The sequence below is a fragment of the Polistes fuscatus genome, unplaced genomic scaffold, assembly GCF_010416935.1.
Source record: "Polistes fuscatus isolate 324 unplaced genomic scaffold, CU_Pfus_HIC Scaffold7, whole genome shotgun sequence".
Taxonomy (NCBI): Eukaryota; Metazoa; Arthropoda; class Insecta; order Hymenoptera; family Vespidae; genus Polistes; species Polistes fuscatus.
Genome location: NW_025113151.1, coordinates 6,073,011 through 6,087,931, shown reverse-complemented (window position 1 = coordinate 6,087,931; position 14,921 = coordinate 6,073,011). Strand labels below are relative to the sequence as shown.

Here is a 14,921-nt window from a genome sequence, read left to right as displayed (position 1 = left end):
ATTTCAATTTGCGATGGGATAGAAATAAATTTTTCGCTACAGTTTTACAATAGAAACATTTATTTGTAGAATCCGTTGCAAAGACACGACGGAATATCTGATATATTTTTGTTCGTTCGTTAGTTTTTTTTTCTTTTTTACTTTTCATCATTTGCATTTTTATCTTCTTTTGACTCATCCCATATTACATATACACAGGAAATAAATATAATCCGTGCACGTAGATATTTTTTCGATTTATTTTGGTCGACAAGATCCTAAACGCACTAGCGCAAAGCAATATGCACCGTACTGCAATTTGAGTATCGGCCGATTATCATCTAAAATTCAAGTTTTATTTTGCGATCGCATTGTAAAATTATTCATATTTATTTTCATCCATTAGATTTATATTTATCACTAGATTGCGGAATTTTATGCAATCTCGTAGCAAGTATGCTACACTTTATCTGCATGTTTTACATTTGTTTTTTTTTTTTTACAGTTATCAGTTCTCTTTGCAACATTTGATGAATAATTAACTATACTTCATGAATTATTATTATTATTCAATATTTTTTGTACGTACAATCATATAATCAACATTTTCATTGTCGTGCGTTTCGCGCTAGTGCGTTTAAGTCTCTTTAAACGTTTTTTTTTCATTTTATCTCTTTCTCTTTTTCTATTTTCTTCCTTTTACTATCGTAGTTCCGCTTATGCGATGGAAACCAGTTTTCTTACACGGATTATAATATAAGTGCACACGAGACACAGATAGGTATAGGATGGAAGTTCAAGATTACAAGGAAAGAAAGTCTTATGCCAGATTATTAGTGTGCTTTAAGAAACACGTGCGCATTTATTTCTTTTTATGCGTTTCTTTCCTTTTTTTGATTTAAATGTAGCGGCAAGTTGAAAGGTGCGACCTCATTTCAATTTTATTTCATTAGAATAATCCACGGGGCAGAGTTGTTATACTAAATATGTTACAAAAAAAGATGTTAAGGGTTTAAAGATAATAACTCGAGTAAAACAAATAAGAAACAAAATTGATCTGCGTGTGGAGGGTGTTTTGAACTCTTCAAGTCTTGAACCTCTTTGTCTTTTCTTGCTTATTTTTGAAAACCCTGTTATAGTTGTGTTAACTCGAATTTGTTCATGTCAGAATTTAGCCGAACGATCTGACCTGAATGTGCACGTGCTTTTACGTTTGGTGCAATAAAGGAAGAAATTTTCTTTGAAAATGTACAGTCAGGTTTATACGTAACTCTGAAAATTTCCTCGAAAGACTTTGAGTAAGATCATTTCGAAACGACACTTTTTTTTCTTATATCAATAATATTATCTTTCCTTCGCGAGTCTTGCTTACCTTTTTATCCGATTATTATAGCTTCGTCCGATAATCGTATTTTATACGGATGTGATGATTTCATAGAGAAAAGTGTTCATCAAGTAAGAGTTCTTTCGATAGTACACGATTACTTTGATTTTACGTGAGCGTTATTGTACATTTTGAAAAATGTTAATCGCTTTATCGTTATTTATAAAGCAGAAGAAATGACGAAAGTAATAGCAACGATGCAAAATTTCTTACCACGAATTTTGATAACCATTATCCGTAATCAAAATCAATTTGATTTATGCGAGTATGCAATTAAAACTATTCGAACGAGAAGTTCAAAATGAAAGAAGATCTATTATAAAAGCTAAAGATGAATGAAAAAAAACCTTATATATATATAAAATAAAGTTTTTCAATATATTAGAAAATATTCTTTTGACTCGTTGCTCATCACTTCCGCAAGAACGAGTTCCGAGGTAGGTTTACGACACGATGAGATTCTCCTCGTGAGCCATTTTTTTTTTCCATGGCTCGGATGAAGAAAGTATAGGCTTTGAAAGTGAGCAGGTCATAGAAAGGAAGCTTGCATGCTGTCTCTTTTTCTTTGGTACGCCCTCGTTGACCTAGAATCGGCCTTTTACCGGGGCAACTGTCCATTCGTTTCCTCGCAGTCATCGTTAAAATGACCGAGAGTATAACGAACGAAGATGGGAGAGATCGCCAGAAGGTTTTAGATTAGACTTCAACTCCCCTTTGCACGGTATTAGTGTCTAACGCGCATTTCCCGCTAACGTCCGGAGAATTTTGAAGATATTCTTCGGATGGGGTAACACCGGCCGTTCTCATTTCGTCCCTCACGTGTTCCACCTACCAGGGAAATAACAACGATAATAATAATAATAACAATAATAATAATAATAATAATAATAATAATAATAATAATAATTTCAAACTAATATTAAACGTGGCCAACACTCATAACGGATTATTACCTTTCTGAAGACTCTCAGTAAATTTAAACCGGCCACCTTCTTCAAATCGCGTACGCTCCATTTGCCGCTGCGAAGAAGTTCCGCAAACAATTCAGGATATTTGGAAACGTCGTCGAGACCCCTCGGTGTTCTAAAGATAAAACGATCAGATGAATAAACGAATATATATATATATATATTATCTTTTAATATGATAATAAATAATATCGATGTACTTGTTGATACCATCGAAGTCACCACCTACTCCGATATGATCGACGCCGATAAGATTTCTAATATAATAAATATGTTCTGCCACGTCGGATATAGTTGCCTCGGGACCGCACTTGACGAAATAATTATAAAATGTCACCATCACTAATCCGCCGTTGTTAGCCTAAAAAAACAATACGAATTGATACATATTTATCTTATCTATCTTAGAATTTGGTAATAATCAAAGGAAAAGTAATACGATTTTAATGAGCGATACTAAATGAAAGATAGGAAAATTATCGGTCGTGATGGCCGGTACAACTAGAGTAAAGCGGTTTGTTATCCGCAGTTACAATTATACCACCGTGTTTCAGGTGGATGGAGCCGTTAATTTTGGTCCCTGTTAATTTGCTTCTTAACGAGGTCGGCTAGGAGAGGATTCTTACTTTAATGGAGCAGAAAACTCGACAATAGAAAGGAATCGTCGCTGGTAATTGTTTCAAACCATTGGAATTCTGGATGCCGAGGAGCAAAGATAATTATCTATTCCCGAGAGAGAAAAGGGAATGAGGGAGGGGGGGAGGGGGGTGACGCGGAGGGATCGAAGAAAAGTAACGTCGTATCTTTAAAAGCGAGAATAATTATTTTTCAGAGGTGTAAATTCAAAGGCTAAGAGAGGTGTCGGATGTAGAAAAGGAAAGAGAGATAGAAAGAAAGAGAGAGAGAGAGACGTAAAATGAAATACGTAAGGAAAAGGTAGCAAACGAAGCAATATTATCTCGATATCGTCGACCTACCAACTGTTTTAAAATGTCATCGGGCACGTTTCTCGAGGAATTACAAATGGCAAAGGCCGAGGAATGTGAAAAGATCAGAGGTGCTTTGGTCGCTTTCAGGGCATCCCTCATTGTTGCTCTGGCTGTGTGGCTGAGGTCTATCAGCATGCCTAGTCTATTCATCTCCCGCACCACGGCCTTGCCGAACGCCGTTAGACCTCCTCCTGCGAACGAGAATAAAAGGAGTAGGTTAATTAAAAATAACATGCATCAAGGTGGAAGGAGGGGAGGGGCCAGAGGGAGAATCAATTCGGTGAATAAATTTCTACAAAAGAGAAGAGTGCATGCATAAGTACAAAGGACCAAAATAGATCTCTTAGTTTCTTTATGAGGAAAGGAAGATAGAGTCTTAAGAGAAGTTTGTGTAGCGCACTTTGGCAACATTTAACCAGACATTGTGTATAGCGGGTGCCATAAAACCATATACTTGTGTTGCTTAGGGGCACTTGAGGAGACAACCGCAGCCATGGGGGATGGACTGTTCTCCTCTATCCTGTTTATAGCTCGGAGGATCTCTTGCACCCTCGGATTACCATCTGTTTAGTTTGTTGAAGGATAGTTTACGCGGTCAACACTTTGAGTATGACAATGAGTCTAAACCCTGGGGTCTACGAGCTTCTATATATCTTTGCGATAGTTGCTTTTTCCTCTTCGTACACCCTTTTCTCTATTTTACTTTTCAGTTTTATCCGATATTAACAACGATATGAGAGATTGATTATGAAAAGCATATCTCTTCCTTCGCATTTTCTCTCTCTCTCTCTCTCTCCCTTTTCGTTTTGCTCTTTTTCCTTTCGTATTTCCTCCTCAAATCGTATTCGCAAATTCACCCGAGAGGATTTCCCGATGGTATTGATCGATCGCGCATGAGAGATTATGGACGAAGAGTGATTAATTTTTTTTTAAATCGCGTTACTCCATTTCCCATCGTCCTCCGTTACGCTTCAAACATATTTTATCGTTTCGAATTGAATTTCCGGGAATTCGCGCGGAATTTCAAATGTAATTCATCAATTTGCCTCGTTTTATTCGTTGCCGTTTTATCTATGGATACTGTTATTATCGATCGTCTAGTCGAAATAGAGAGAAAGAGAGAGAGAGAGAGAGAAAGAGAGAGAGAGATTCGGAACGGTGATAAATTTAAATCAAATCGAAAGAGAACTAGGAAAGATTCTTCCCTTTTATTATCTTCCCTCCCTGGAAATCTTTGACTCACCGTCCTCGTCGTCCTCCTCGGCGGTGGAGCTTTTAGCCCAGGGTGTGTTACACCTGTGCGTCAGCGTCAAATATCTTACGCCGAGGTGATAAAAAGTCCTTAAAACGGCTAGACTACTTCCCAGACTATGTCCACCTTCGACGCCTATGAGCGAAGCTATTCTGCCTCTCTCGTGAGCTTCTAAGATCTCTGCGAGTCCAACGAACAAAAGCAACGATTAAGCATGATTTCGTTATTTGCGATAATACACGAGTAATGTAGCATTCGTAAATCGAATAATACACAGACCTTTGGACGATGCGGCAAATTGCATCTGTTGGGAATACTTTTCTATCAGTCGTTTTATAAGGTCGACCTGTTCGAGAGTCAGCTGGACGGCGTTAAGATGCTGAGAGTCGCATGGCACATAAGCGGCCCAAAACTACGGTCGACGTGAACAACCTTGTTATTGAAGAAAAGGAAAGGACGGAGAGTACCGATGAGGGGGTAGTAGAGAAAAGCCGATAATACCTGACCACCGACCATGCCTTGTCGCAATCTGACCAAGTCCGTTTGACTCCAATTGCTTTTGCTCCACGGTGCGACTTGCCTGAGATCCTTGTCGAAGTCGAAATCGGCCAACTGGTTGTGGACAAAGTTTCTGATATTCCAAGGTAGGTCATTGTGTCCGTCGATCAGCGGTACCTCCGTTAGAATTTGTCGTACTACTTCGAGTCTCTCTCGCGGGGTTGTCAAGGACGACGCGAGATCGCTATCAGCCGGTTGCGGTCCAACTCTGCCAACCCAACTGCCAATCGACAGTATAATCACGCTCACGATCCAGACACCGCTTTGTCCGCCACTCTGAAACAATTTCGATCGATTGTTACGATATTTTTAAGATATTACATTGACCAAAAATTATGTTACTTTATCTATAATATACAGAATGGTTTGATTCCGAGGAAACAATACGTCGCGTAGGGAAACGATTCGCAATATGTTCTAAGGATTTACTCGAGCAAGTAGATTAAATCTCGGACAACGTATACTACTACCATTGATTTCCCTCTATCGTTTTCCCTCCTATATATTCTTTATATTCCCATAGGAACATACGACGACGACAACGACGAGGAACGCAAGATGTGTGCCGGAGAAAAGAAAACGGGAGAAATAATTTACCGTTTCATTCGCGAACTTATTGAAAAGTTTCTTTCTTTTTCTTTTTCTTTTTTTTTTCCTTTTTTTTTTTTTTATCAACGTACGAAAAAAGGTAAAGGAGGGAGAGTAAGTAACTACTTTACCTCGGATTTCATACTTTCCCAATAATCGAATAGAAATTTATAACCCTTCGTATCTATCTAACTACAGAAAAGGATCGTGCTTGATTATTGAATCGAATCTGGGAAGAATGATGTGGCTTTGTCAAGGTTTAAGTATATCGTTTCCTTCGATGCAACGATTGCATAGAAGACATTCTAGACGATCATGGCTTTTCTGTGAGACTCGGAAGACAAAGCCTTGGTTTGATGCAGCTCCTCCTATTCGACGGAATGATGGATCGAATTCGCTGGGGAGGAAATTATAACGTCGAGTATACACTCCAGAGATATACGTATAACCTTTACAGACTTTATAGATAAAGTTAAAATAAAATCAAATAAAATAAGAAGAAGAAAAAAAGAAGAGAAAAAAAAAACAACCGGATGAAGTATAATGCTTCTTCTTCGTAAAAATTAACGTTAAAATCGAGATCAAGAGAGAGAGAGAGAGAGAAAGAGAGAAAATTCTTAGCACGTAATTTTTCATGGTTTTATACTCGTAGCAACGAAATGGTCACACCATTCGGCGAAGTTGGGTAAGAGAGAAGAAGGCAGAAAAGTTTTCGAAAACTTTTCGCATATCGTATTTCGCTGCACTTTAGCCTGGGTTTATGTTTTCTTCCACGGCTTCGTCGTCGAAGGCCAGTTGAATGAAAAGTTCGAGTACGAAGAGAATCTGGCGAGCTCCTCTTTTGAGATCTACGTTCTGTTTCGAGCTGCTAGAGAGAGTGTGTGTGTGTGTGAGAAAGAGAGAGACACGGATAGCGTGAGAAAAGTGACGCCTGCGAGTAAACGTCCCTAAAAAAGAAAAGAAAAAAAGAAAAAGGATAACAAACGCCCGAAAAGAAAAAAAGGAAAGGAAAGAAAAGCAAGAAAAAGAGAAGGAGGGATGAAAGTAAGAGAAATTTTGAAGGTTCTCACAACGGTGTGTACTTTTCACGTAATACGATAACGTGAAACGTGTAGGGGTGAGCGAGCAATTTGGTAAAAACTTAAATTTCGCTGAAATGAAAAGTAAGTATTGTACGAGATGGAAAAAAAGTGATACGAGGCAACGCGCGATTAAACGACACCGTTCGCAATTTTACAGATATCGAGCGTTCCCGAAAAATTTGCCATTGAATTTTTAACCCATAACTTTGGCAACGTTCGATGGTTCGCAGATGGCTTGCAGCAAGCAACCCGATTGAATATTTTGTTTCCATAGCCACGACAACTGATATTGCCCGTTCCATAATTAATTGTTCAATCTACGGGTTGGCAGTATTAGAGAGGATCAATTGTTTATCAAAATCGTTCGTAGGCGCATGCTCCTCGAGTATTCGAGGAGTTAGCCAAGCGCATTAAATTCTCCTTTAGAATTTTAACGAGTTTCTTCGTTTCTTCCGTTCTTTCCTTCTTTCTTTCTTTATTTCTTTCTTTTCTATTTCGATTCTCTTCAATGCCGGTGCTTTGTTAAAACCGTACAACAACGCTCACGGTTTAATGCACCTTCGTGTTTCGCACGATTTTCATTAGACGTGGGAGAAAAATTTTCAAGAGACGAGTGTCTTGACAAACCATTCGAAAATAAGGAGAACAAGTATATTATATTCCGTACACGAGATAAGATTATTAAGACGAAGACGACTAATTTGACTCGTCGCGTTCGAAAGTTTTCAATACAATGAGAGAAATTTTGAAGGCCGACAACAGGGAGGGTGGGAGGGAGGGAGGGAGAAATGGGGATGACGAGTTTCGCGATAAGTATACCCTTAAATAAGACGTCCCTGTAGTTGATCGACACTCGAGAATCGAATTTAGTCTAATTTTCTCTCTTTCTCGAGTGTTTTTGATGCTTTAACGAAATAGGGAAAGTTCCCGGTAGAATTTTCTTTCCTCCTCTTTATCAGCGAATCAAGTTTGTAGAATTGTTTATCATCGATTTTACGAGTAGAATAATTTTATCGGCCGATCCATAATCATAAAACGCAGACTTTCTAATCCGTAGGAGGAGGAAGAGGAAGAGAAGGAAAAGGAGGAGGAGGAGGAGGGTCGGGGGCTTTCGATATTCGGTCGAATTGTTTTGAAATAAATTTCTTGGCTAAAAATTCGACTGCGCTTGGTTATAGGACGGGCTAGGGGGAGGGATGGGGAAAACGTATGCGCGAGCCCGCGCGCGCGCGCGCGCCATGCCCGTCGTACCCCCGTGGAAGATAGCCGTGCTCGTAATGGGAACATTTCCGTGGGAAAGGGTGAAATAAATCTTCTATCGGTTCCTCTATCACTCTCGACAGATAAGGTAATCTATTTCTGTTCGTTCCGTTTATAGATGGGGTGCGCGCGCGTAAAAGCAAATAAAATGCAACCCAAAAAAAATATCTTCGATCTTTCCTTTAATCAGTATTAATCACGAATCCTTCGAAATCGCATTAAATCGAGCGCGCGAGGAGTACCAACGTATAATAAAATAATCGAATAAAAGCAGGAGCAAGAGAGGACGATAACAACATGGAAAAGTAATAGAAAAATACAAGTGATAATAAAATGCAAAGCGTCGAGGATGATGCTCTTTGTTCGCGGGGAAAGCTTTTAAGGTCATGAATGGGGTGGGATTTACGCGGGCTACTGTTTCATAATTGGTCGAGTGAGCAGCATGTGAAAAGGTCCGTTTATGGTGGATATTGTATACCGAACTATGCCGACGTTTCGCTCGTTTATTATAGAAGCGACCACGCGCGCGAGCACAAATGCGCTTCTGACTTACATGTTCGATGTTCATTCGTCATACGAGAAAGCTTTGCTTGCCAGTTTACAAGCGTAGATACGGATATGCATATATATTTTACAGTGTGCGAGAGATCAGGCTTTTGAAGCCACACTTAATAGCACCCCACGGATCCCAAATAAAATTGTTATGACCGATAGAGAAATGGAGAGAGAGAGAGGGAGAGAGAAATATTCAACCCCTAAACTGTTATTTCTTAGTGGCGAACTCCTGTGCTTCCTGTGCTTTCAATTTTACGAGCCTGATATTCTTGTCGTCGAAAAGTAGAATCGTGACTGTGTTACGTGACAGTTATGACTTACGGTTATCGTAGATTATCGCGCCCTTGGAAAAAGATTTGACTATTTTTCCTAAACTACTTTGAATGTATCGATACTTTAACTCGCAACATTTCAACATAAAACCGAGCTTTACGCGAGACTCGATTCCTCGGAGTATCCTTGAATTTCTTTCTTTTATTTGTCCTCGTGCAGATATTCGAATGTATATCCTATACATGCCTGCACACATACACACACACACACGCACACACACACACAGATATTTGTCCCCGAAGAAAAGGTCCCCGAGTCGAAAAATGATAAAACTGTTGAGGAACTTTTCTGTAGGAAATATGCTGAAATTTCGTTAGATTCAAGGACGGAAAAGATTCATGCGATTCATCGCCCACTCGACGACAAACGTAGGACGAATACGGGTTAGGTGTAGCGGAGATGTGCAAACTTTTGGCGCGAAAACTTTCCGATTGGAAATATTTTGCGTGCTCGTTTCTCTTCCTTTTTCTTCGGTTGTTGGCTTCTATCCTATTTATGTTCCGGGCTTCGACTACCCACTGGATTATCGTAAATCAAGGAGAGTTTGGAAAACGACTGGTGGAAAGGAAAGGGCAGGTTCGTTGGTTCGTTCGTTCGTTCGATCGATCGAACTATTTCCTCTGACCATCGATTCGTCGTCGTCGTCGTCGTCGTCGTCGTCTCTTTATCGATTTGGAAATCTGAAAAATCAACGACTGGTGGACGCGCAACTCTCGGCACTCTCCGTCTTCTATTAAACCGAGCCAAATTTTTTCTCCCCCTTTAATTATATCAGCCGAGTCTGATGGGGGCACAGGGTGGTGGGGCCGCAGAAATCGGGTTAACAGATAGTTTTACGAGTTGGAGAGAACGTTCGCGACAAGCTTTCGGATACACAGGGGAGCAAAGTTTATTATCAAGGGCGTAACGAACGCTATGTGCCGTACGCGATGTGAAATATGTTAGCGAACGAGGCTACAAACAAATCTTCCACAGCTAAAAGTTGCACGGCTCGATAGAACAGGTAGTAGTAGTGGTACGTGCCGTTAATGTTGCTTCTATTATCTTGCTATGTCGAAATATCGTGGGAACGTGCTTTCTCATAGAATAACAACGACAACGAGAAAACTTTTCTATGCCTACGACGAGAGCGGAATATGAATGAGTATTCAACGACGCGGGGACGAATAATTTGCCGTAATCTACTCCCGCGATACTCCGGGAACTCGCGTTAAACCTTATTGATCTTATATCCTCGAGCAGGTACCAACCACCGCAACCGCCTATGTTGCTTTCCTTTTTATTTTCTATTTTTCCTTTTTTTTTTTTTCCTTTTTTTTTCTCCCCAGTCAAAAAGCGACCAAAGATTTACAAGCTCCCTCTTTTCATCGAATAGCTTGTAAGCTTCGATTTAGTTAACCCCAGTGGATTACAGTCTGCATTCGCAACTAAAACTGCTGCTAAAAGTTTAACCGGTTTGTACCTATGCATATGTACTACGTAGACACTTGTAATGTATGTATGTATCTTTTCGCCTCCTTTTTTCAGAAGGCAATCCTCGTTTGTCGTCGGTAATTAGTTGCCTAACAAGCCGACTACGTCTACCTGCGTGAAATCGTATTATTTTGGAGCCCCTCTAGCACAACACTCCACTAATCACGCGATACGAAGTTTAATGAAACGATTTTAATTATATTACACTGCCAAGGTTATAATCCCCGTATTCCTCCGACAAAGGAGAAATAATAAATGTTATTTTTCGCGGGGGAAACTTTTTCGTTTACGATAAACATTCTTTTATCCGTTCGCAAAATATGCGTTTGCCCATGACTATGCTTCGTTTGGACTTTGATTATTTTATAAAAAGATAACAAGTATTTTATTATTTTGTTCTCTTTCTATCTCGTAACATGTCGGAGGCGAGTGATTTTATTGAAATTAAATCGTTGAACGAGTTTTATTTTCTGTTTGCACGCACTTTTGAGATAAAAATAAAGTCAAATATTTCTATCAGAGAAAAAAAAAAAAAAAAAAAAGAAGAAAACGTTTCGATATCGCAATGAAAATATTTTCCCAACTATTTTCGATCCGCGTAATTCGTTCGACACAAATGAATGGAATCGTCGCGCGCCCGTTTGCGCTATTTAACAAAGTTAAATAATCCACGAAATACAATGACAGGATAGGGAGGAAATAATACTCGGTGAAATATATATTTCAACGAAGGAGCACGCGGACGTTGATAGTAAAATATTATGGCGTTTATCTTTATTTCACTTCATTTCAAAGGTTCGATCCTTTTCGAGATCTTTTAGAAAATCTTGTCTCAAAGGTAAAGGGACTTTGGCAGTCCCTGATCCGTGTCGGGATAGTTTTGAATGGCAACTACTATGAGACTTGGATGGGTATCAAATCCAAGAAATCGTATCTGTCTTCCAAGAGTTAGAGAAATTCGTTTGGTGGAACTTTGTCGAAAGCGCTTGGGGGCTACAACAAACCGGGATTCCGATAAATTTCTTACCTTGAGATATCGTCAAAGTCCGTCTTAACCTTTTCATTCTAGACCAATGGCGTTTCCGTCCATTGTCTTCCTCTTTCGATCCACCTTTCTTCTCTCTTTGGATATTGTTTATTCATCGTGTTATAGATCAAAAGGATCCTTTTGATAAAAGTATTTAAGTGTGCGTTGGTACTGTAAAAGGCTTCGTTGTAAACGATTACAATCGACTATCGCGCTATCGACAAATTTGACTTTGGTGGTTTTGGATCAAGGGGCTAACGACGAATCTGTTTGAAACGATAGCGAGTAAAAAGGGAATGGCTAATGATGCGTATTACTCGATATTCTCGAGAATAACTCGAACTAACAAGGTTTCAACCTAAGAGAGAGAAACCCTTTGTAAAGGTGGACGAATGCAAAGTTAACCGTAGCATTTGCCCGCGAGGAAATTACTCTTGAGAGCAAAAGTTAGTAAAGAAGAACGTCGTGGAATAAAGACGAGCTGTTCGATTAACTTGAATGTCAACCCAACGACGAGCTAATACACCTGGCGTTGTACCTTTCCCAACCCTAAGGAAAAATAATCTCGTTTATTTTTATTATTTTCTTTTATTTTTTTTTTGTTTTCAACATACCGTGCCAATATACGCATATATTTATTAAATTAACGAATAAAGCCCCGGTCGAAAGGAGAGATTTACGAACGTAACGTATTACGGGAATGTTAGTAATAATCTACACGTACTTTGGATTATTAATAGACCGAGTAAGAAGGTTAGTCCGAAGCAAACGTTGGCGTAGTCGATGGTAGGTATAGCGACATCTGCAAAAGCATTAGTACTTACTCTCTAACCCTTTCTCACTCACACCTAACACCGATACCACTACCATCACCTTCACCTCTGAACGTTACCGTTATATCTATGTCTGCAATTGCAAAACGTATTATTATTTATGAAACGGTAATGAAGACGTTCCTCTAATATTCTGCAGGTTTCTATCTACGTATACACGAACTTTACAGAGTAGATAATATTGGTAAAGTGCGCGTGTTTCGCTCCATTCGTTCATCTAATATTAAATAGATCCTGTTGGTCGTTGCAAAGCTACGAAAGAGAGGGAGAAAGAGGTCATTGAACTTTACAAATCCTATGATTTATTTTTCTTACTTATCCTCGAGGATAACTACGACGAACTGGGATTACTTGTTGCTTGCTTTGCTTTTTAATACAAAGAGAGAGAGAGAGAGGGCACGTGACTCCTACGATCTCTTTAAACATTTTTCCGTGGTGTTACATGCGATCGTACGAGTGTCAATTAGCCTACTTCTTCGTTGAAAACGAAGCGTTGTCGTTCTCGTCGTGGCGACGAAAATTCGCGAAAACGAAGTTGCCTCGGCGGAATGAGAAAGAAATAGACACTGAGAGATAAAGATAGATAGAAAGAGAGAGAGAGAGAGAGAATCTTCTTTTTATTTTTGTTGAATCTTTCCGTGCAGCAGCAGCAGCAGCAGCAGCAGCAGCTTTCACGAGTTGTTCTACGAGTGTTCTCGGACACTCGAGGCTCTTAATGCAAAAGTCAGTGAGTGGCTCTCTGTGAAAAGGAACGAGGCAAAAGTAGAAAGAGAAGGAAGGAAGGAAGGAAGGAGGAATGAAGGAAGAAGGAGTGGCCGAGATTCGCGAGAGCTACGCCAGTGGGTAACCCCGGAGACGAATCTTCTCCCTCGTTACCGTGTCGGCTAACGAGAAATTTCGTCGTCGTTGTCGAGCGGAGGCAAGAAGGTTGTGCCGACGAAACGATAATAATGCTTGAAACTAGGCTAAGCCTTTGGGACAAACGTTTGCGGTAACTAACAGAGACTCTCTATGCGCAAAGCGATACGTTTCCGTTTATTTTCAAGCAACCACCTTATTTAGGTATTATTTGTGCTTGTGATGTTTTTGTCGAATGATATTTGATTCGGACAATCCTCCTTAACTAATTACCAGTGGTACGATTGTTAAAACAAGAACACGTTCCTATTCTCTCGTGTATCAACGTAAAAAATTCAACCGTCTGACGTTAAATTTTGTAAGATAAGAAAAATTCGTATTAACAAGAGAGGGAGAGAGAGAGAGAGAGAAGGATTTTAGAGCAGGCACGCGATGCACATCGCGTATTCCACCTTTACCGGCCATATTTCTTCCAGCTGAATCCTACATGGCTTTGTTACGTTCCGTAAAGTCGGAGAAGAAGTAGCGAGGCACGTATGTAGGTGTTATACAAGGTGTGCGTCCAGCCTGGTCCCCGGAACAACAGGGCGATGCGCAGAACCAACACCTAACTGTTTCTTTTTACGATTGTCGTAAAAAAAGTAAGACTCGCATCGTCGTTAGAAAATTTGCGATATTTTAATGACCACCAAGCGGAAGTTAGTACTTTAGCGAAAGTTTGGACGTTGTAAAAAAGAAAAAGAATGGAACGTAATATAAGGGAAAATAGAGGGAGAGAGTAGGGCTCGGCAGTCGAAGAACCGAAAGGGTTGTATCACCCCGTATATAAGAGCGAACTTCTTACTTGATACGCTCGAAAAGCTCACCGCCGAATTCCAGGCACGTTGGACGGATCCGCCGGGAAAAGAGGTTGTGCCGTCGTACTTGTACAGACTTTCTTAGATATTACACAAACATTACACATTCTAAGTTCCCTTTACGGGAAAGCCTGCTCGTAAATGGCTAACAGTAGCGCACGATCGCGTTAGATCGCACGACTGCCGATGCTTAAGCCAGAATTCGCCATTGAATTTGGATTATCGTCTATCGATTCGCATACCGTATTCCCGATGTTTCCTTCCTATCTACTACCTACCGAACCAACCTACGTTTCCAATAGGAAATTAAAGAAATTTCTTTTATATTACTATCGAGGATTCATTGTGTATCATCCATCCAAGTATGTAAGTAACTAACTACGTTTCCATCCATAATCCATTGGTTTACTTTGGCCTTTGTACTCTCTATCTCCCTCATGCATTAAGTTCGCGCATCCAAATGTATGTTAGGTATACCTGCAGCATACGTACTGCATTCCTTGGCAAGGATACTCTAATACGTTCTGCCGAGCAGGAGGATTAACAATGCAGCCGGCATCGACGTTTCCGAGGTACCGGCGGCGCGCGATACGCTCGGTGCTCGTCGCTCCAAACCTCGTGATTAATGCCCGCTAACCTAACGAGCTGCATACCTCCTTCGAAATTACGCCTCTCCAAATGGTCCGCTCGACAGTCAGAGCCTTCGATAATTGGAAATTAACAGAATCGTTCCGGTATACCCTCTTCTTAATGCGTTTGCCAAGTGTTCCTAGGGTCAACCACCGAGCTAACGTTCCTTTAATAAAATCGATCCTTCGACTGCGAGACTAAGAGGTGACGATGTTACTTCGATCTAACGACCGACGTCTCTCTATCTATCTCCGATTCGTCGGGACGAACGAATGAATGCGTGGTTAAATGAGCG

The 14,921-nt window shown here is 40.2% G+C and overlaps 1 protein-coding gene across 1 annotated transcript in view; it reads right to left on the bottom strand.

Annotated features, from left to right (window-relative positions):
• Positions 1–667: 667 nt before the first annotated feature.
• The window catches only part of LOC122523903 (dipeptidase 1-like), a 65,508-nt gene continuing 51,254 nt past the window's right edge, over positions 668–14,921 (bottom strand). Inside the window, exons 2-8 of the mRNA XM_043645872.1 lie at positions 5,074–5,406; positions 4,852–4,984; positions 4,564–4,752; positions 3,309–3,511; positions 2,532–2,692; positions 2,317–2,446; positions 668–2,191 (exon numbers count right to left, since the gene is read on the bottom strand). Coding sequence (XP_043501807.1) covers positions 2,060–2,191; positions 2,317–2,446; positions 2,532–2,692; positions 3,309–3,511; positions 4,564–4,752; positions 4,852–4,984; positions 5,074–5,406 — 1,281 coding nt within the window. The 3' untranslated portion in view covers positions 668–2,059. The remainder of the gene's footprint in view (positions 2,192–2,316; positions 2,447–2,531; positions 2,693–3,308; positions 3,512–4,563; positions 4,753–4,851; positions 4,985–5,073; positions 5,407–14,921) is intronic.